This window comes from Crotalus tigris, unplaced genomic scaffold (assembly GCF_016545835.1).
Source record: "Crotalus tigris isolate CLP2741 ecotype Arizona unplaced genomic scaffold, ASM1654583v1 scf7180000024119.3904262, whole genome shotgun sequence".
Taxonomy (NCBI): domain Eukaryota; kingdom Metazoa; phylum Chordata; class Lepidosauria; order Squamata; family Viperidae; genus Crotalus; species Crotalus tigris.
Genome location: NW_024100396.1, coordinates 165,819 through 186,962, shown reverse-complemented (window position 1 = coordinate 186,962; position 21,144 = coordinate 165,819). Strand labels below are relative to the sequence as shown.

The 21,144-nt window shown below is 40.2% G+C and overlaps 1 protein-coding gene and 1 long non-coding RNA gene across 3 annotated transcripts; one reads left to right on the top strand and one right to left on the bottom strand.

Moving 5' to 3' along the window:
• Positions 1-4,587: 4,587 nt before the first annotated feature.
• On the bottom strand, positions 4,588-7,588 carry LOC120298708 (interferon-inducible GTPase 5-like). The gene is made up of 3 exons (XM_039322690.1): positions 7,574-7,588; positions 6,962-7,032; positions 4,588-5,743 (listed from the first exon to the last, which is right to left on the bottom strand). The coding sequence occupies exons 1-3, from the start codon at positions 7,586-7,588 to the stop codon at positions 4,588-4,590; spliced, it is 1,242 nt and encodes a 413-aa protein (XP_039178624.1).
• A 3,162-nt stretch (positions 7,589-10,750) lies between these two features.
• On the top strand, positions 10,751-17,449 carry LOC120298701. Of its 2 annotated transcripts, XR_005554183.1 has the most exons (5): positions 10,751-10,916; positions 15,210-15,334; positions 15,803-15,872; positions 16,583-16,705; positions 17,020-17,449. It is a non-coding gene; the product is annotated as an uncharacterized LOC120298701 (long non-coding RNA). The 2 variants fall into 2 exon arrangements; XR_005554182.1 differs by lacking the exon at positions 15,803-15,872 and having other exon boundaries at positions 10,770-10,916.
• Positions 17,450-21,144: the final 3,695 nt, after the last annotated feature.

Here is a 21,144-nt window from a genome sequence, read left to right as displayed (position 1 = left end):
TTGTATGCATTTGTCCTTAAGGCTTGGTCTTGTGCAGCCAGAATTAGTCCCTCAGTCTCTTTCTACAATTTTCCTGCTCTTAGCCATTGCCAGGTCTTTTTATTATCTGCTTTCCCAGCTATTTTTTTTTTTTTTAATGTACTGGCCATGTAGTGCTTTGTCTTCCCATGTCTCTATTCTGTTCTTCATTTAGTCTTTCTTGTAGGCCAGTTTGGTCTCTCCAGTGTCAGTAAGCCTTCCTGATATACTAATTTCAGTGCATTTTCATCATTGTCTTTCAGATATTCTTCCAAAGCCATTTTTTCTTCTTCAACCATCTGATGTACTTGCAACATTCCATGTCCACCTATTTGCCTTGGTAGATAGAGTCTGTCAATGTCACTGCGTGGATGAAGGGCATGATTCATTGTCATTATTTTTCTGGTCTTGCTTTTACATAGTTCTGCTTGAGTCCAGTCCACCATTCCAGCTGTGTATTTAATGACTGGAATTGCCTAGGTGTTGATTGCCTTCACTGAGTTTGGACTTTAAGATCTTCTTCACTCTCTTGATGTATTCATCTCTAATCTTTTTCTTGACTTCAGTGTGCTTGAAGTTGTCAACTTGAAGGATACCCAAGTATTTGTAGTACTCTTCCTCATCCAGACTCTTAATGTTATTTTCGTGGGGCATCTTCATTCCTTCAGTTTTCACTATTTTTCCTTGTTTGACAGTAAGTGTGCCACATTTGTCCAAACCAAACTCCATATCTTGGCTATATATACGGACAGTGTTGAGCAGCGATTCTATTTCAGATGATGTTTTTCCATACAGCTTCAGATCATCCATGTAAAGGAGGTGGGATAGTCTGGCAGATGTTTTTGATGTTTGATAGCCATGTCCTGAGTTATTCAGTATTGTTGACAGAGGAAACAGTGCAATAACAAATAGTAGTGGTGATAATGAATCTCCTTGAAAAATTATTATCATTATCATCATCATCATCATTGTCATCGTCATCGTCATTGTTGTTATTATTATTAATAATAATAATATTCCTGCCAACAGCAACCTTGCATGGCTGCCTATACTCACCATCAGAAAAGAGAAATATGGCAGTCCTTGACTTCCAACTATGGGAAGAATCCAGAGAAATATTTTGGGGAATATTAAAAAAGCAGACTATATTTCTCCAAAGGAATAATGGAGAAGATCTTAAAAAAGGCAGAAACCTCTCCCTCCCCCCAGCCAGAAAACTCAGCAGAAACCAGCTTTTAGAAATGCAGATGTAATAATCTATTGAGGAAGGTTGGAGCCAGAAATCTAGAAACTGATGAGATTAGGAAGACAAAGACCCCTAAAATCTACATATCCCACCCAAACTCTAAAAGACATGACCTTTGGGGACATAATAGGATTAACCCACCAATACCAAAGACACACTGAGACTCAGATCAAAGTACATGACACAGGAAATACAAAGCCTCAAACAGGAACAGGAAAGAACCTTAAGAGCCCCAGAAGGTATAAAAACCCACCACTCCCAGTTACATGTGGTCAGCTTTCCCAGAACCATCTTTCTGTCTTGCTCTCCTCTTCAATAAACTGCAACCTTCTTTCTAAAGCAGTCTCTATTTTGATTATTCCCAGCTTGGACTGGACCCTGATGAAGATTTTTCTTTCAACACAACCACAACTGAGCCCAAAATTTCTGTTGCTAAGTGAGACCATTGTTAAGTGAGTTTTGCCCCATTTGATGACCTTTCATGCCACAGTTGTTAAGCAAATCACTGCAGTTGTTAAGTTAATCGCACGGTTGTTAAATGGCTCCTCCCATTGACTTTGCTGGTCAGAAGGTCACAAAAGGTGATCACGTGACTCCAGGACACTGCAACTTTCATAAATACTGAGTCAGTTGCCAAGCGTCTGAATTTTGATCATATGACCACGGGAATCGGTCCTGTGAAAAATAGTCTTGTCACTTTTTTCAGTTCCGTTGTAACTTCAAACAGTCCCCAAATGATGGTTGTGTTCTGTCCCAGCCCACATGAGTCCTTGTTATGCTCACAAGGAGAAACCTCTCTTCCAACAAGCAGGCACAAACTGCAGGAAAAAAACAAAACTCCTTTTATTATTCACAGACCTGAGTCAATGTCCAAGGCAAACAAACACAGTTCACAGAAACTTGATCCTCAACATGAACGGTTGCCTTCAGCAACTAGCACCTCCCACACATTCCCTTTTATTATGCAGCCAAGGCATGGCTTCCTATTGCCTTCTCCTTTGCCTTTTGAGCCACCCCATTGCATTTCTCTGTCCTGCTCTCTTTTCTTGCCGGTGCAGTCGTGCACCCTGCATATTTCCCAGCTGTGCTTCATCACTGTCCAACTCAGACTCCCAGCATAGCTGTGTCTCAGCCTTAGTGCAAGTAGAGGGGCCAGGCTCCTCGTCCGAATGTAAGTCTTAGAGTTCCTCAGAGCCTTCCTCTGACTCTGATGTCACTCCAGGCCCCTCCTCCTCCTCTGAGTCCTGAATCCTTAGATCCACTGGCTGGCGAGGAATCACAACAGGTTGTAAGCTGAGGACTACATCTATTTCAAGGAAAGAAATCAATACACTAACAAGCTACCATTTTTTCTATTGCCCCATCTTCATTCTGGGATAACAAACGGTCTGATCTTTTCCAGAGAAGAATAGCAATTAATATTCTGGGCAGAGCTATGCTAAGAAAGAGATTTGCTCAAAATGAAGATTTTTCCTTAATCTGCCAGCAGGAAACAAAAGATTTATTTAACAGCATGGTATTATTCTGCTGGAATACACTCTTTCAGGCTTTTCTTTGTTTACCTACCTTTGTTGTTTACCCAGCCATTAACCATTTTGAGTGCATAGATGCTTCGTTGGAGATTCAGCTAATAAAGAGGGGCAGTAATTTTTTTTTAAATATTTGGGAAGGTTAACTGTTTTCATGTAAGGGAATTTCCTGTTATATCATGCCTATTTGTAGGTTTTGCTGGGTGAGCAGAGTAGAGTTAAAGACAGATGATTTTACAAAAGAAGTAGAATAATGATGAAATAGAGAATAGCAAATCAAAAGGACAATAGCCATGCAGAGCAACTTGATATACTGTTCAGATACAGACCTGATTGCTGCTGGAACTGATTGTGAAGAAAATGTTTTTTAATGCCAAGGAATAAGATGGAAGTGCTTTGAATACCTTTTTATTCCTTTCTGTGACTGGTTAAATCTAAAAAACCAATGATTAAAAAAATATATGCATGTATTCATCCCTTCTTTCAGTGGCTTACATGCTACATCTTTTCCACATAAGGCAGATGGATAATAATAATAACAACAACAACAACAACAATAAATACTAGAGCACCATTTGAACACCGTTGGCATTGACAAAATCACCATCAGTCAGTTGCAGAAGGCAGCTTTATTTGAAACAGTTTACATCCTACGATAATAGCTTTAACTCTATCAAATGACAACATCTGCCTATCCCAAGTCCTTGAGAAGGACTTGATAGTTGGATAAAAATGCCAACTCCAGTCTAACATCTGGCTGACTGTGCAACAAACCATAATAGAATAATTGAAGGCCAACAGTAGCTAAAGAACTCGTAGCTGTGACTTCATATTTTTGTGAACAGATAATACTTTACTGATGAATCTTTATTATAATTACAATTTTTTACAATGGCATGTCAATGGTGTATTGGAAGATCGGCAAGAAATTCCATTTGCCTGCAAGCAGGAACTGATGGGATCACTAAATAGATACAGAAATAGAAAATGAAGAGTGTTCTGGAACTTTAAAATTAAAATAGATAATTATTCTGTTTTGTTCAGATAAAGGGCCATATTATATGTAATTTTTGATCCACTGGAAAGGAAGGAATTGTAGAATATTTTTTTTTCTGACAAGATAGAAGCATTATAACTATGCACATTGTAAGTTTTCCTATCATAAAATCTATATTACATCTAATCCAATTCAGCCTTGCAAAATTTTGTTCTAGCCAAGAACTGAACTTGGTCCTTGAGTGACATACTGGGGGCTCCTAGGCTATGAAATACAAGTTGGGTAGGTTTTTAAAAAAAACTATATTTTGTCTATTAAATTAAATTAAAACTAAATCTATTAATAGATTTATGGATTTAGTAATTCCCAGCCCCCCATCTGTCATATTAAAAAATGTAATCATATTTGCTCAGCACTGGAAATATGAAGAAACACCATTGGATGAAGAGATAATCAAGAAAATATTGGACTGTGCTGAAATGGATAGACTTACACTGAGGATCAAAGAAAAAGAAGATACAGAATCTTTTCAAACATGAACTTATTTTATCAATGGCTAGAAAAATGGGATAGGGAGTAAGAACTTAACTTGTATTATTAAGCAGAACAAATCAACCCAGACAACACGTTGTTCATTAAGCACTAATGAATTGTAATAATAGAAAATTAATAAAATATTATAAAAAATCTAATCGTTATTCCTAAAAAAAAACCCCTCCCAATTTGCAGTAATTTTTGGACCTGCATCCAAGGGTTTAGAAGCTTATATATTTTTTTTTACATTGCTATGTCAATAATCATTTATCGGCTTTCAGGTCTGTCTTCTTCGGTTTGATAGCTGCAATTAGAACATTCTCGGTATCTTTCTTAACATCTGACGGAAGTTTGTTCAGCGTGAAGAAAGAGGAAATAAGTGAAACTACTACTGAGAGGATGCAGCCAATGATGGGGAAATGTTTCCAATAGAAATATTCTGCAGTCATCACTGAGGCTCCCAGAGAATCTGGCAGCTTTTGTAAAATCATTTTCTTTTTGGATTGGGAAGTCATAATTGATTTCAGATGTGGGAGGACCACTTTAATGAACTTAGCAAGTTTGGAGAGAGACTCATCATCCACGCCAAATTTATGGCAGCACCAGGAACCAAACATGATCAAGATGACAAGGCCCCCCAAGAATGCAATTCCTGGGATGGGGATCCCAGCTATAAATCCAGAGAGAACAGTGAGAAACCAGATTTTTCTCTTCATGTTGCCTGCCTTTGCCTCCAAAACAGGAGAAAGGCTAACAAGAATCTTCTTCCACCAGAGATTGTTCATCAAGGTTTTCCGTAGAAAGGGGAAATCAAAACGCTTGGGCTCCTTGTTGGAAACTGTAAAGATCTGAGGTTCTTTCACTCCTTTATTTCTCAAAGACTCCCTGCAGGAATCTTTGGTGAGCAAGAGACTCTCGTCATCATCCTTAGACGGTTGTTGCTTCTTAGCTTCCTCCAGTTGCAGGTCTGCCTTAGTTTGAACCAGAGAAAACTCTTTGTCCATTTTTTGGATCTTAAGCGCAAGGTGCAAAGCCTGGCAAATCTTGGGGTCTACAATGATGAAGTAATGGAAGTCCTTTAAGTCTACCTCCTTGCCATCGGCGTCTTCAGCCTGAAGTAGTTTTTTGTTCCATGTGATCTCTGAAAAATTGATCTGACGAAATTCTGCACTGGTGTGATCTGTCGCAATATCTGCTGCAACTGGCTCATCCAGATCTGGACTCTGCATGGTGTTAATGAAGGAGGACTTCCCAGCATCCGGCTCGCCTATTACAGCAACGTTGAGTGGAAAATCTGCAAAAGACTTGCTCGGTTCCTCCAGAATGTGAGAGAGGGCCTCAGTAAGATTCCCTTCAGAAACAGCTGCCTCAATTTTTTTCCTACAGGAGGATCCAAATGTACCATAGTCATGTCCAGAACTGCAAAAAGGAGGAAAGCGAGAAGGCTGTAAACCTCAAACATTTCCATTATTTGGAACAGAACCATTTGCAGGTGACTCAGAAGAGTCAAGATGGCGGTCACAACCACTCCATCAAAGGCTTGGCCCCTTTTTATATGCACGGCCTGGGCTAAGCTCATAAAAAGGGGGCGGGGCTTTGATCACGTGACTGCTGTCACCACCTTAACTTTCTGAACCTCTCCTGAGGATGGAAGCTCTTGGCTTTGTGATGTTATATAGGTCATGATTGCCCAGCCTTTTGGCTTGCCCGGGCTGCATTGAGTGAAGAGGAATTGTCTTGAGCTGCATATAATATATATATAATGTAGTTAATGTATGGAAATAACAAACTTCCTTTATTTTTTCATATTTTTCATTATCTTGTGGGGCCACGTTACTAGCTGACCAGGGCTGCATGTGACTCAAGGGTGCGGGTTGGACACGCCTGTTATAGATTATCCTGACTTTGTATGTAATCTTCAAAATGTTTGGTAGCTTCTTGAGGAAAATGTACTATAGTAAAAATATTATATATACATTAATGCAATATTAACATCTCTCTCTCTCTCTTTCTCTCTCTCTCTTTCTCTCTCTCTCTCTCTCTCTACCTTATCTATCTAATGAACTCTGTCTACATCTCTCTCTCTCTGTCTTTAATCTTCCTCTCCTTTCTCTTCCTATTTTCTCTCTCTATATATATCTTTCCATCCTCTCTATTTATCATCTCTCTCTCTTTATCATCTACCATATCTATCTATCTATCTATCTATCTATCTATCTATCTATCTATCTATCTATCTATCTATCTATCTATCTATCTATCTATCTATCTACCTATTTATCTCATCTGTATCATTTATCTCTCTTTATTATATCTATCTATCTATCTATCTCATCTGTATCATCTATCTATCTATCTATCTATCTATCTATCTCATCTGTATCATCTCTCTCTCTCTCTCTCTCTCTCTCTCTCTCTCTCTCTCTCTCCCTACCTACCTACCTACCTACCCACCTATCTACCTACCTACCTACCTACCTACCCACCTATCTACTATCATCCTTCAATCAATATATCATTTATTTAAATATCTATTGTTCATTTATAATCACTGAGCTCAAACAATTGAAACTTTGAGACACACAACAACTGACTAATACTGTAGTTGAAAACAATAATAGTTGGGAGCCTAAATGCCTATTGTCCCACTCCAGGTGGGAATTTCTATCAAACTGGCCAAAGGAAGCTCTATAAGTAAGCCAGCAAGTCTGGAAATAAGTCAAAGAAACTCAGTTCAAGAGTTATTCTTTACCTGCTCCCAGATAGATTTTTCTGGTCACTTTCAGCCATGGACTTTTTTTTTCTTCTGCTCTTTTTCTTTGCTTTTTTTTCTGCCCTCTGTCCAAAGTGTTGTCTTCTTTCTCCTCTCTCAGTTCAAGCTGTTTCTGCAGAAATTAAAAGGGCAGCAACACCCAGAGACAATTACAAAGAGGTTCTTTAGATTGATGAGAGATTGTACAAGTACGATAAAGCATTATTTGTCCACTGGAAAACTGAAACATTTTTTTCACTAAAATGCCATCAGATCTGACTTGTGTATGACTTGTTTTCTCTCCAAGGTTCCTCAGAAAACCCTCATGATCCCTCAGGCACCTGAGGAGAACCATTTTAATGGGCCCAACATCTTTGCTAAGATCTAGAGTGCCTACAACTTGAAACAAACAATGATCCAGCACAAGAAAAGAGAGATAGCCGTGTCTTCTGTATCTAGGTCAAGAATCATCAGCTCTGAATCAGAGCTAAAATTACCTGGGTCAAGCCCATGGGTTGCATGGAGCCAATATAAAATTGGACCCAATTCCAAGATGTGAAGTCTCTCAAAACCAGAAGGCTTATGGAAGTCCCCCACAACCAGCTCTGAGAGCTTGAGGTCCAATGCAGTGATACACACCAGCCAAAGCCCAGTTTTCTCCGCATAATCCAGATTTACACACAACCACTTACATAATACCTACCTCCAGGGCACAGTTACTGGTCACTGATGGGCTTTCCCAAACGGTCTCATCTACACAATCCTCTCCAGTCCTGGCATCTTGGCTGCTGTAAGACTTCAACTCTGGATGGGCAGGTTTCTTGATGTTTTTTTTCTTTTCCTGAAATCACCAAGAAAGTCTTGCAAGATTGTATATGTGTGTGTGTCTGTGAAGAGAGATACCTGAGCTCTTGCATAAAGCTGTGATAACTAAAAACGGTTGATGATCTTTACCCAATAGAACATTTGGTTACTCAAGTCTTCCTTTCTCCACCTCTCACTATTTTTTTTCTTTCATTTCTCAACTTTCCTCTTTCTTATATAAAGAGATATATCATAATTGTACACTGCCAAAGTCACCTTGTGTGAAATGGACAGATATATAAATACCAATAGAACTTAGACTTATAGACCATTCCATAGTCCTTTACAGCACTCTCTGAGCAGTTTACAATGTCATCTTATTGCTCCCAACAACCTAGGTTCTCATTTTAGGTGATTAATAAGTGAATGTCAAAAAAAATATGTGTCTTCTCTTCCTTTTGACCTTTTATTCCAAGCTTTTATACTTTTCCATGGCATCATCATCATCAGTCTTTCTGAATCACGTTCCTTTTGTCTTTCTCCCATTTTGTAATTTTACTGTTTTGACTTCTCCATTGTTAATTTTTATTCTAAATCTGGTCCATTCTCTTGGTTTTTACTCTGTTTTGCTTCACTGACCGATATGGTACTTACAGACCAGTGTTTCTCAACCTTGGCCACTTCCAGATGTGTGGACCAACACCCAGAATTCCCCAGTCAGCAAACTTGCTTGGGGAATTCTGGAAATTAAAGTCCACACATCCTAAATTGGCCATGGTTGAGAAACAATATAGACCAATTTGTCAGTTGAGAATTCCTCCAGATTCTCATTTTTCTAGTCTGAAATTTGCTTCATTATATGTTCATATTTGAGAATATTAAGAGTGTGCATTAAAATCTATCTATATTGTTCAAATCTCTCTTAACATGTGGTGCTCAAAGTCACTTCAAGAAAAAAAAAATTAAGAGCTACCTATGTAGTTTAATATCTTGCATTCTATTGCTTCATATTCTGTAACAGACATTTCTTAAGTATTCAAATTACTTTCTTGTTTCTCCTGATATTTCCATATAATAAAGTGGATGGGGGGATGGGTGGACACCATGGCTCAGTGGTTAAAGACACTGAGGTTATCAACTAGAAAGCTGACAGCCTGGATTCAAGACCTGAGCTCTGTGCAATGGGGTGAGTTCCCATTACCTGCCTCAGCTTCTACCAATCTAATGCAAATACAAGTAGTTAAATAGGTACTACTTCGGCAAGAAGGTAATAGCATTCCATGCACCTCAGCATATAGTCATCCTGGCTACATGACCTCAGAAATGACTACGGACAATGTTGCCTCTCTTCCTTAGGAAACAGCCCCTAGAGCAGTGGTTCTCAACCTTTTTAATGCCGCGACCCCCAACCGATCGTAAGTCGAGGACTACTCAACCGGTCGTAAGTCGAGGACTACTCAACTGGTGCAGCATCGTTTGCAGAATGGGACTTTTGGCGGGCTCAGCAGGGCAGAGACAGCCTGGACAATTCCTATTGGCTTTTGAAAGCCAATAGAATTAGACTCTATTCAAGAAAGTCTATTCTATTGGCTTTCAAAAACCAATAGAATAAAAGGGAGTAGCACAGCCAAGGAAAAGGGGGGGGGGGAAATGGCGGACTGTGTTGTTTGGCGACCCCCATGAAATGGTCGTTCGACCCCAAATGGGGTCCCGACCCACAGGTTGAGAACCACTGACCTAGAGCTGGACATGACTGGACAGAGGAAAACTTTACCTTTGACTTTTAAAGTGGCTCTACAAAATAACAGTTGGAAGGGACCTTGGAGGTCTTCTAAACCACCCCCTGCTCAGGCAGGAGACCCTTTCCCATTTTAGAAAGATGGTTGTTCCATCTCTTCTTAAACACCTCCAGTAATAGAGCACCCATAACTTCAGAAGGCAAGCCGTTCAGCTGGTTAATTGCTTTGTTAGGAAATTTCTCCTTAGTTCTAGATTGCTTCTCTTTCTGATTATTTTCTATCCATCTCTTCTTGTCCTGGAGGCTCTACCTCCATCTCTCTTATGGCCCCTGTGCTGGGATCCCTAACTACAGATTGAGGCAGACAAACCACTTTCCTTGCTCATTTTTACACCTATCGTCTCTCCATCTCCCATTACTAAAGCCTCTGCTCCTTTATGGTACCTGCAGTTGTCAAACAGCCCCCCATGGAGATTTCCACAAGCTATCCTGTCCAAAACTGAAATAAAAGCTATTGCACTATGCGAAGTCTTATCTATTTAAATATATTGGGTTTGAAATCAGGATTTCAGGATTTGATTTGATTCAGGATTTTGTTTTGTTCTACTGATGTCTTCCTCATTCTCTGCTTACAGGTTTGTGTTGGGTATGGCTAATTTGCTTGTTTGTTTTGTACGTCCAGAGACCTGACCTATGTTGTTGGATCAAGATCTCTCAAAATGCAACACAATTATAAGGATGAGAAGAGTATGGGAAATGAAACAGCCTTCCCCAATCTGAGATTAAAACCACTGAACTGTAAGAACTCTTTGTTTGTTTATATATGAAATCTTTGAGATTTTTCAAGAGGTGGGATTTTAGACTCCTGTTAAATAAGCAACGATTTCTTTATGTACCCCACTTTGTGCCTTGCTAGGGAATTAGGGGTTTTGAAGTTCTTGCAAAATCTGGGGAATGGTGTGTTGAATTCCTGGGGAAGACTGTGGCAATTAAAGTCCATACATCTGAAAAGTTTCTTTTTGTTTTCGCAAGAACCCGAAAGTTAAGACAGACCAAACCTACTTTTGCTTCCTTTAAAGGAAATCATTGACATCAGCAGGAAACTGGGAGTCTGATAGGCCAAGCTGCTTGTGATAGAAAACGGAAGGAATCTTTTACTATTTGTGGGGCACACAGCACTCAAGGGTTCACTATATAAAGAGATTCAGTCCTTCTCTCAAGGAGTCTGGGGACATCGGACAGAGATCAGTCCCAACCTGCGTGGACATGTTTGAGAATTACTCCTTTTATTAAAGCAAGTAATGATTTGTGTATACCCTTCCCCTGTCTAGGTTTAGCTATTGTATATTTTGTATTCTTGTTTTTAAAATCTATTATCTCTGCAGATTCTGTTGATCGTCCTATAAAGCAGCCTTAGATACCATTTTCTTTTCTACTAAAGGATGTGTGCCTTCTGCCTAGGAATCTGTGAATGACTAAAGATGCTTCAGGTCTGCAAGAATGATTTCAGCTTTAGGATTTAGACCAGATAGGAAACATGAGCAGAATGGATACTTAAAGTGTCCAACTTAGCAGATATGGCGAAGATCTCCGCCTATTTGAAGGACCATTCACAAGAAAGATATATTATGGTTTGGAGAAGATGGATTGATTATATTCAGAAGAAATATGAATATGAATATGAAAAGTATTATCTTGCTTTTGAGTAGATTTTAGATAATTATTAATAGTTTTAATTATATCATTATTTTGACTTAATTTGTTAATATTTGTATTGATAAGGAGTTAAAGTGTCTTATGGTTTTGATTGATAGTATAGTTGGTTTATCTTAGTTGGATTATATTGGTTTATTCTTTTGTTTTACCCTGTAATCAGCTCTGGGAAGTGGGAGTAGGGGGGGTTTATATTCTAATAAATTTATAAAACTTTTAATAAAAAAAGGAAACCTGAGCAGATGAGCTAATTCTACATTAAAATTTAGATCCTGCTTGTGAATTCTTCCTCCTCTCCATAGCAGTCTCTACAATGTAGAAACATTATTTGCATATTGACCACAACAATCTGGGTCCTCATTTTACCAATCTTGGAAGGATGGAAAGCTGAGTCAACCTTGAGCCCGTCAGGATCGAACTGATGGCAGTGGGAATACAGAGTTAGCTTGCAACGCTGCATTCTAATCATATGTCCAAAGTAGGATAATTTGAGTTTGGACATTTGAGCCTCGGTGAATACTCTGGGTTGATTTGTTTGATGAACAAACATTGGTTTGTTTTCTTGGTTGTCCATGGTATTCTCCGGGGGTCTTCTCCACCCCCCCAAAGTACAAAGTGCCTGACATAGCTGAGAAGCAGCCCAATGTCTTTTTTCTTTTCCAGATAGTCTGCACAGAACAAAGAGCAACTATGGGCAATGAAATTACAAGGGACTCTCTATGGCAGTGTTTCCCAAACTTGACAATTTTAAGGCATGTGGACTTCAACTCCCAGAATTCCACAGCCAGCAATGCTGGCTGTGGAATTCTGGGAGTTGAAGTCCACATGCCTTAAAATTGTCAAGTTTGGGAAACACTGCTCTATGGGGACAGTTTGAAGAATTCATGAGAAATTTGAGTCAAGGTAGCGTTCATGAAATGGTGGTGGAATACCAAAAACATTTAGATGAGACGTAAAATCTGCCCCTTAATATTGCACTTACTGGGCAGGCAGGGGCTGGTAAATCCTCCTTTGTCAATGCCATCTGGGGTGTAAGGGATGATGATGATGAGGCAGCTGAGATTGGGCCAGTAGAACAAACCTTGGTGCCAAAGGCATATCCTATTTTTCCAAATACTGTATTATAATATGGGACCTTCCAGGGATTGGAACATCCAGGTTTAAAGCAGTGGAATATCTGCAGAAAGTCCAATTTCAAAGATATGATGCCTTTATTATTATCATTTTACTGAAAATGATGCTTTGCTGGCCAAGGAAATTCAAAGAATGAGGAAGAGCATTTAAATTCCACTTACAGTTAGGCTTATGTCACCATGAACTCATAGAGCAAAATGGACATTGCCAACAAACAGACATGGGTATAGTTAGGAGTGCACTGACTTCTCTAACCTGCCCTATCTATGTTTCCTAGTAAAATACATGGGAAAATCCCAATGGTGGAAAATTTCACTTACGATTAGCGTTAGGTCATCATGAACTCAGAGAGCAAAAGGTGTGAGTACCAAAATAGATGCCAATATCAACAGTGAAAAGAGGGAAAAGAATTTAATTAAGGAGAAAACCCTGGCAATTATAAGGAAATACTGTGAAGATCAGTTGAGAAGGGCAGGTGGACTTTCCGCAAGAGTATTTCTGATTTCCAATTGGAAGATAGATGAGTATGATTTCCCTCTCCTGCAAGAGACCCTGGCTGCTGAACTTCCTTACTACAAGAAGCGTATTTCAACAACGGCTGTGCAGACTTTCTCAGAAAATGAACTGAGAAGGAAAAAAGCTGAAATAACACCATATATGAAGAAGGTAGCATTGGTCTCTTGTGCTTGTGGAGCAGTGCCTGCTCCAGGTCTCTCTATCCTTTGTGATATTCCAATATTACTGGATGGTCTGAAGTGTATCTGCAATGCATTTGGTCTAGACGACAAGTCACTCCATTTGCTGGCACTTTACACCGGAAAAGAATTTGAAGAGTTGAAGTGAGTTTCCTTCAGATGCCAACTTTAAAATCAAAAGCTGGTTTACAAGAAAAAGGAAGTACACTTTTGCACTTAAGTTTCATTTTTTGCAAATCTCTGGCAGACACTGCAAAACAAACAGTGTTTCTCAAACTTGGCCGCTTTTCAGGTATGTGGACTGCAACCCTCTATAATTCCCCAGCCAGACAGGGTGCTGCACATAAAGACCTAGTTGCTTTTTTAAACAGGAGTCGCTCTCAGAGAGATCAAGTGGCAGGGCCTTCTTCCTTTTCCTCCCTTTCTCTTTATTTTCATTTTTCTTTATATTTTATATTTTGATCAACTAACGAACATTTCAATACAAAAAAAGAAAAAGAAATGGGCCATCAATACTCTATAACAGACATGTGAAACACAAAGCCCGGGGGCCGGATGTGGCCCGTGAAGTGGTTTCATGTGGCCTGCGAAGCCATCCTGGAAACAGTGAAGGAACGGCCCCCACTGCCTTGGCCCTGGCCCAGGCCAGCCGGGAGCCAATGTAGAATTTTGTGGTGGCCATCTATGCTGAAACACATTCAGTCTTAACTCCACAAGGTTGTCTGGAAACAGCAAGGGACTGTCCCCTGCCACATTGGCCCCGCCCCCTGGGTGCATGCTGGGGAGGTCTCACCCTTTATGAGGAATGAAGAAATGCACAATTGCCTTTAAGTGGCCAGCAAATGGCCCTCACCTACTTCACATAACTGGCTTGATGGGCTCTGCCCTGATCCTACCCCTTTCTACCAGAGACCGTCAGATCTGTCCCACTCCTGCCCAGGCCCCCATAGGCATCCTTGATGCGAATGATATAGAGCTGGCCATGTTGAGGTTCTATGTTATTACTTTATTCTACTCCACTAAAGAGAGTTGGAAGTCAATGCTTTTCTTTTATTTTCCCCCTTTCACCTATATTTTTCCTTTTCCTCCCTTTCTCTTTATTTTCATTTTTCTTTGTGTTTTATATTTTGATCAACTAACTAAGATTTCAATACAAAAAAGAAAAAGAAATGGGCATCAATACTCTGTATTTGTGTGTATCTCGGGGGTCAGGAATTCACTATGATAAACCACGATTAGCCACTCACTAGGCTACAGCAGATGAAGGATACAAATTCCCAGTTTATCAGGTGATATCTTACATCACAACTATACTGCTTCACTACTACACATCCTGTAGGACATCAAAATGTCATCACTGACTTCCCATCAAGGTATGGGAAGGACACAGAGGTGGCACTACCCTCGTACAAAGTAAAGAAAAACAAATCAAAGTTTAATGATGTTTATTAAAAAGGGTGAGGAATGGGAGAGGCTATCTGCAAGATGGCCAGCACCTGTGTTGTTGTTACCCTATCCCTTTAAGACCTCAGTATCATGGTTTTGATAGATGAGACCAATAGAAATAAGAACTCCAAGGAAATTGCTTTCTTCAAAGAAAACATTTAATGGCTACATAGTTTTGGCACGAACAAAGGTAAAACCAAGACTGAAAGTTCCCACTCCCCAAGGTTACAAAGTAATAAGTTGAACTTCCCACTCCTGCAATTGTCATAACTCACAATCTCCAATTAATTACTTTGGGGGCTTTCTAATGGAAACTTCAGCCTACCAAAACTTAGGTAGCTTGACCTTGGTTCTCACAGAACAGTTATTGTTATGTCTAAAATAAAAGAATACATCTCTCCCCTCCCAATGCTATTGTAACCGAAAACGAAGTGAAGATTGCGAATTGCCTTCTCAAAGCAGGTCCTCCAAAAGTCCACGCAGAAGGTGATTCTACAGTAATGATCAGAGACAACATTGAAGCCTCAGGGGTAATTAAAAAGGAGTTTTACAAATGTTTCAGATTCTTTTTTATTTATGGATGCCTCGTATGTTGTTTTGCAGAACCTCCCGGCCAGACAATTGTGTTTCTTGAAGAAGAGATCACTGTTTTTCTAACTTCTGTGCCTAACTCATCATCATGCAGCTTCTCCTGGGGCTTTGCTTCTTCTCCGTCCTCCTGACTACAGGTATGGTCAGCGTTGTCCTCCTGGGGTGTGTGTGTCAATGAAACTAAGGAGGATCTTCCGCCCTGGCCAATTGGGGTTTGCTTAGGCACTATGAAAAGCCTCAACAACTCCTCAAAGATGGAGTGATTTGCTGGAAAAAAAATTAGGTGTAGAGTCAGAGTACACCAAAGTTTATCAAAAAGAATTTAACTCAATTCTCTTCAAGAGAGAATTAACTACACTCATGGCCTTTCATATGACCACGTTAGCCCCGGAATAACCAGTAAGCAAAATAAGCACATGTTTAGGACACCAAGGAAAAGGAGGCACCACAGATTTCCTCCCTGGTTACACGGATGAAATAGTTAATTTTTCTTAAAATATTTCATTGCCACTCTTCACTTTATTTGGTGTTTTTTCACACTTTCTTTCTCTGCTTTGTTTGACTTCAACCTGCATTGTTAAAAGGATGTTTTCCTTTCATTCCAGATGTCCATTCTTGGGACATGAGTAGGCCTTAATCACGCCCTGGGTCAGGTAAATGAGTGAGGGTCCTGAGGTAGGCCGTTCATTTATTTACTAAATTTGTTTTTCCACCTATCTCACCACAAGGTGAGCTTCAAGACCACATAACCTGACCAGAATGTCTCTCTTTAAAAGTAAAATTTTATAACCCTGCTACTTCTCAAATTTTCTCTTCAACTTGACAGGTGAAAAAAGGCTTCAGATTTTTCATTCATCAAATTTATATACCACCCATCTCACTCTCACAGTGACTCTAAATGGTTTATAGCATAATAGTTTTTATGAAAGAAACAACGGTCAATGTAGGAAAACAACAAACTTCCTACACCTTCTTTCAAAAGCAGCCTCCATTTTATTCCCAGCTTGGAACTGCACCTGATTTTTCTTTGAACACTTTCTTCCTATTTCTAACTTGCTACTTCTGCCAGGAATTTTGATAGGGTCCAAATGGAAGAAAGATTTGTTTTTGCTTTCTGTCTAACTTGTGCTTCTTCTTACTTATTCTTCCCCTCCCTGCCTGGATTTAGTAGCGTACAACTACCTCATGATGGCTTCTGCTTTGTAGAAGAATTCTTCATTGTCAATTTACCTCAATATGGCTCTGATTGTGTCTCAGCATCATCTCCACTGGCCAGCCCAGCTACGGCTGCTGAAAGTCCTGGTTCAGTAATATTGAAAGTGTCTCTGATTCCCTATCCCTGCCTTACTCTCTCAGCTCCTTTCCACTTTTTCTTTTCTTTACAGGTAGTTCCGTACAGTGTTCACATTGTATTTCAGTTTATGTACCTTGCTCTGGTGCAAAGGAAGAATGTCCTGCTGGGGCTGATGTCTGTATGAATTTCAGTTTGCAACATAAAGAAAAGAAAGGTATGTAAGACAAGCCACATAAATCTGATTGATCCTATGCCATCTAATTGGTGAGGGTCCTTCAGGTCTTCCAACAATGCCCCCATCCTCACTGTAATAAAGTCCATCCAACTTGCTGCTGGTTGTTCTCCTTTCTTCTGCTTTTCCTGCAATAAGGGGATTTCCAGAAAGGTGGGTCTTCACGTCATTTTCTGAAGAATAATATTTGACCCTCGTCATGTAAATAGTATTGGAAACCTGTATTTGGGTGGGTGGAAGAATTCCTTTAAGTCTGAATGATGGCTCTGATCATTGATGTTTCCTTCTTCCTTCAGAGATACATGCCAACTTTGAAACTTGCGCTACAAAAAAGTATTGTAAGAAAGTGGAAGATCTGATAGGGAAGCCTTCCCCTGAAGTCATGGCTGCCATACCTGGTTTCCCAGGAGACGTTACAATTAAAGAGGTCATCTGCAGCAAAGCCCCTCCCTCCTTTGCATCGTTCTTCCCAGCATTCCTTGGGCTCCTCCTGATGAAGCTTCTCTTCTAAAGCTCCTCCTTCCACCCAAGAAGTTGTCCCCTTTCCTTGGCCTGTACATCCTCTCAAACTGATGAGGCAGGATCTTTGATATGATGCTTAATCTTTTCCCAAACAGAAACCAGTTAAGCAGAAAGAAATATAATCAGCAGCTTTGAATGTGTGTTTGAACTAAAAAAAGATGGTGTAATTCAAATACCCCCCCCCCAATAAATAATAGGATTCCATTCGTTGCCTGTTTCTTTTGATTTGGTGTAGAAAAAAAAATCCATGTCTTCCATTCTACAAGAAAGTTTGCTATTCCCTTCTTTGAGATTTGATTTGATATTTATTTAGTGTAGGGCATCTACAGAGGTCATGCAATTAATAGAATAGAATAGAATAGAATAGAATAGAATAGAATAGAATAGAACAAAATAGAATTCTTTATTGGCCAAGCGTGATCAGACACATAAGGAATTTGTGTTCAGTGAATAAGCTCAGAGTGTACATATAAACAGCAAGTAATAGGTCATAAATCATAATTACACGTATTAATCATCAATTACAAACAACAATTGATAAATCATAAGAAACCAATAGGAGAAGATAGTAGGAAAGATGAGAAGATGAGAAAAGATGAGAAATGAGATGGTGCTGTGGGAATTAAGTGTTCAGCAGAGTGATAGCATGGGGGGGGGGACTATCTTTATGTCTAGTTGTTTCAGCATGCAAAGCCCTATAGTGGTATCCAGAGGGGAGCAGTTGAAATAAATTATGTCCAGGATATGAGGGCGTTTGTAGATATTTTCTCAGCCCACTTTCTGCTTTGTGCAGTATGCAGATTCTCAATGGAAGGCAGGCTGGTTGTGATCGTGTTTTCTGCAGTCCTAATTATCTGCTGAACTCTGTACGTGTCCTGTTTGGTTGCTGTGCCAAACCAGACAGTTATAGAAGTACAAATAACAGACTCAGCAATTCCGCTGTAGAACTCTATCAGCAATGATGCCTTCTTCAGGTTTACACTGGATGTTTTGGCTAGATTTTGATGTAGATCAGACATGTCAAACACAAGGCCTGGGGGCCAGATGCAGCCCGCTATGTGATTTCATGTGGCCCGCGAAGCCATCCTGGAAACAGTGAGGGAACGGCCCCCGCTGCTTTGGTCCTGACCCTGGCTGGCCAGGAGCCAATGTACAATTTTGTGGTGGCCATCTATGCTGAAACACATTCAGTCTTAGCTCCATAAGGCCATCTGGAAACAGCGAGGAACCAGCCCCTGCTGTGTCAGCCCCGTCCCCTGGATACATACACCCTTGACATGAATGATGTAGAGCTGGCCACGCCCACCCAGTAGGCTGCACCTACCCTGGCCACACCCACCCGGTCCCCTGAGGGCAACAGCAATGCTGATGCGGCCCTCAATGACATTGAGTTTGACACCCCTGATGTAGATAATCAAATGCGTTGAATAAAAGCTGGCATTGATATTTATACAAAAAGAGTTTCTTTGCTATTTACATTTTAGTCTGTAAAAGATGCTTCAGGGTTAAGGAAATACATGCACCCTTCACCCCTCATTTCTGGAGCCAAAGGTTTTGTGGGTGGCTCTGGGGAATAAGCTGGAGAAGCATTTAATAATACCTTCTTTGGGTTTACATTGGACTTTTTGGGTATAGTTAATAACTGGCCTGCATTACGTTTCTGCCAATGATTTTATCAATAAGGAAGAAAGACAATAGAATACGCACCAAAGGAAAAAATAGCGCTGGGGGTTTAGAGTGATGTCAAGAAGAGGGGTTGGCTTTGTCTGTCAGGGGAGGAGAACATCTGGAAAGCTTCTCCCACTCCTGACTGCTTTTTCCTCCCCCCACCCCTGCCCCACATTGGCCAAGGCAAATTGGTGCTGTAATTATTAAAGACACCAATTGTAATGGGAGACACAGCAACGACATGCAGTAGAGGGAACTGTCAGGTACAAGGCAGGTTACTCCAGGGCAGGAATATGGGTGGAGCAATAGGGTTGGAAGAGACCCTCTTAGTTTTTGGCAATAACTGACCAGGAAGGAAATTATTTTCAGGTCTGCAAGAATGGTTTCGGCTTTTGGAATTAGACCAGATAGGAAACATGAGCAGACGAGCTAATTCTACATTAAAATTTAGATCCTGCTTGTGAATTCTTCTCCCTCTCCATAGCAGTCTCTTGGAGGTTTGCAACGTAGAAACATTATTTGCATATTGACAATCTGGGTCCTCATTTTACCAGCCTTGGAAGGATGGAAAGCTGAGTCAACCTTGAGCCCGTCAGGATCAAACTGATGGCAGTGGGAATGCAGAGTTAGTCTGCAATGCTGCATTCTAATCACTGGGCCACCAGGGCTTTGGAAGGATTTAAGACCTTTAGGATTTCGACCAGATAGGAAACATGATCAGATGGCTTATGCTACTTTATTGTAAGGTTACATTAACATAATTTTTCAACTCTGAAAGTACTTCAGATTGCTTCAGAGAGGAAGAGAATATTAGAAAGAAACTTAAACCGATATCTCCTTAACTGTCTTGCGTGCAAGAGGGTGAGAGGGGTTGAAATAATCATCAGGATTCCAAGATTTGGAAACTAGAGCTTTGCAGGCAGGAGGGATAAGCAGAGAGATGTGATATTGTTCACTTTCATTTTCTTTCAAAAGTCACCCTCCCTCCATGGTTATTGTTCTTGTTTTTTAAATTGAGTGTGTACCATCAAGCAATTTTCACCTTCTACTGAGCACATAGCTAGATCTTCTCCTTGGCAGTCTATACCTAAACCATTCTTTTATAACTCCTAAATAATGCACTCATTGCCACTGTATGTGAGTCCACCTCCTTAGCTGCTGACCATCCTCTTCTTCTCTACCCTTCCACTTTTCCCAGCATCAGAGCCTTCTGCAATGAGCTGGGTCTTCACATCATATGTTCAAAATAGGATAATTTGAGTCTGGACATTTGAGCCTTGGTGAAAACTCTGGGTTGATGATCCATTGGTTTGTTTTCTTGGTTGTCCACGGTATTCTCTGGGGTCTTCTCCAACACCCCGCCCCCAAGTTGAAAGTGCCTGACATAGCTGAGAAGTATCCCAATGTCTTTTTTTCCTTCCAGATAATCTGCACAGAACAAAGAGCAACCATGGGCAATGAAATTACAAGGGACTCTCTATGGGGACAATTTGAAGAAATCAGGAGAGATTTGAGTCAAGGCAGCGTTCACGTAATGGCGGTGGATTACCAATAGTGGATTCATAGGTCATAGGCATACTTTGTTTGGATACTCTTGGGATATTGAGAGAGACTCCTTCACAGGTACTCTGACTACTTTATTAAAAAGGAAAACAAGGTAACGAGAATGAGATGAGGCCATTTTGAAACGGAATCAATAATATTTGGGTTCCCACATGTCCATCCAGGCTATATGAGATACTGTAATATTAGGTTCACACGGTCCATGGATGGAAGATAGAACTTGACTTCACCTTCTCTGTGGTGGCTTCCCAGGGCACAGATTGAAGCCTATATACCACAGTACAAAAGCAAGTGAGCAGTACAAATGCATGTTGTAGTTAGTCCTATAGAGAGACTGGATGAGAGTAGAAACACGGGAGAAATATAAGAGGGGAAGGTGAGTAGCTCAAGAGGAAGGGAAGACTGATAAAGTTGTGGTTAGATGGAATTGGAGAGATGCTGAAAAAAAATGAAGTGAGAAGTTCTTAAAGAATCCATAGGCAACTTATAAAGCAGTGTATGGATGTCATGGAAGCAAGGATGGTTTCAAGAGAGTAAATGAAGAGAAGGACGAGGGGTGACATGATAGCAGTGTTCCAATATCTCAAGGGTTGATACAAAGAAGAGTGTGGGAAATGAAACAGCCTTCCACAATCTGAGATTAAAACCACTGAACTGTAAGAACTCTT

Coding starts and splice junctions, on each gene's coding strand:
- LOC120298708 (XM_039322690.1), bottom strand. Junction 5,744..6,961: donor CACCTGGAGTGGGACAATAG/GCATTTAGGCTC, acceptor TCCTTTTTGCAG/TTCTGGACATGACTATGGTA.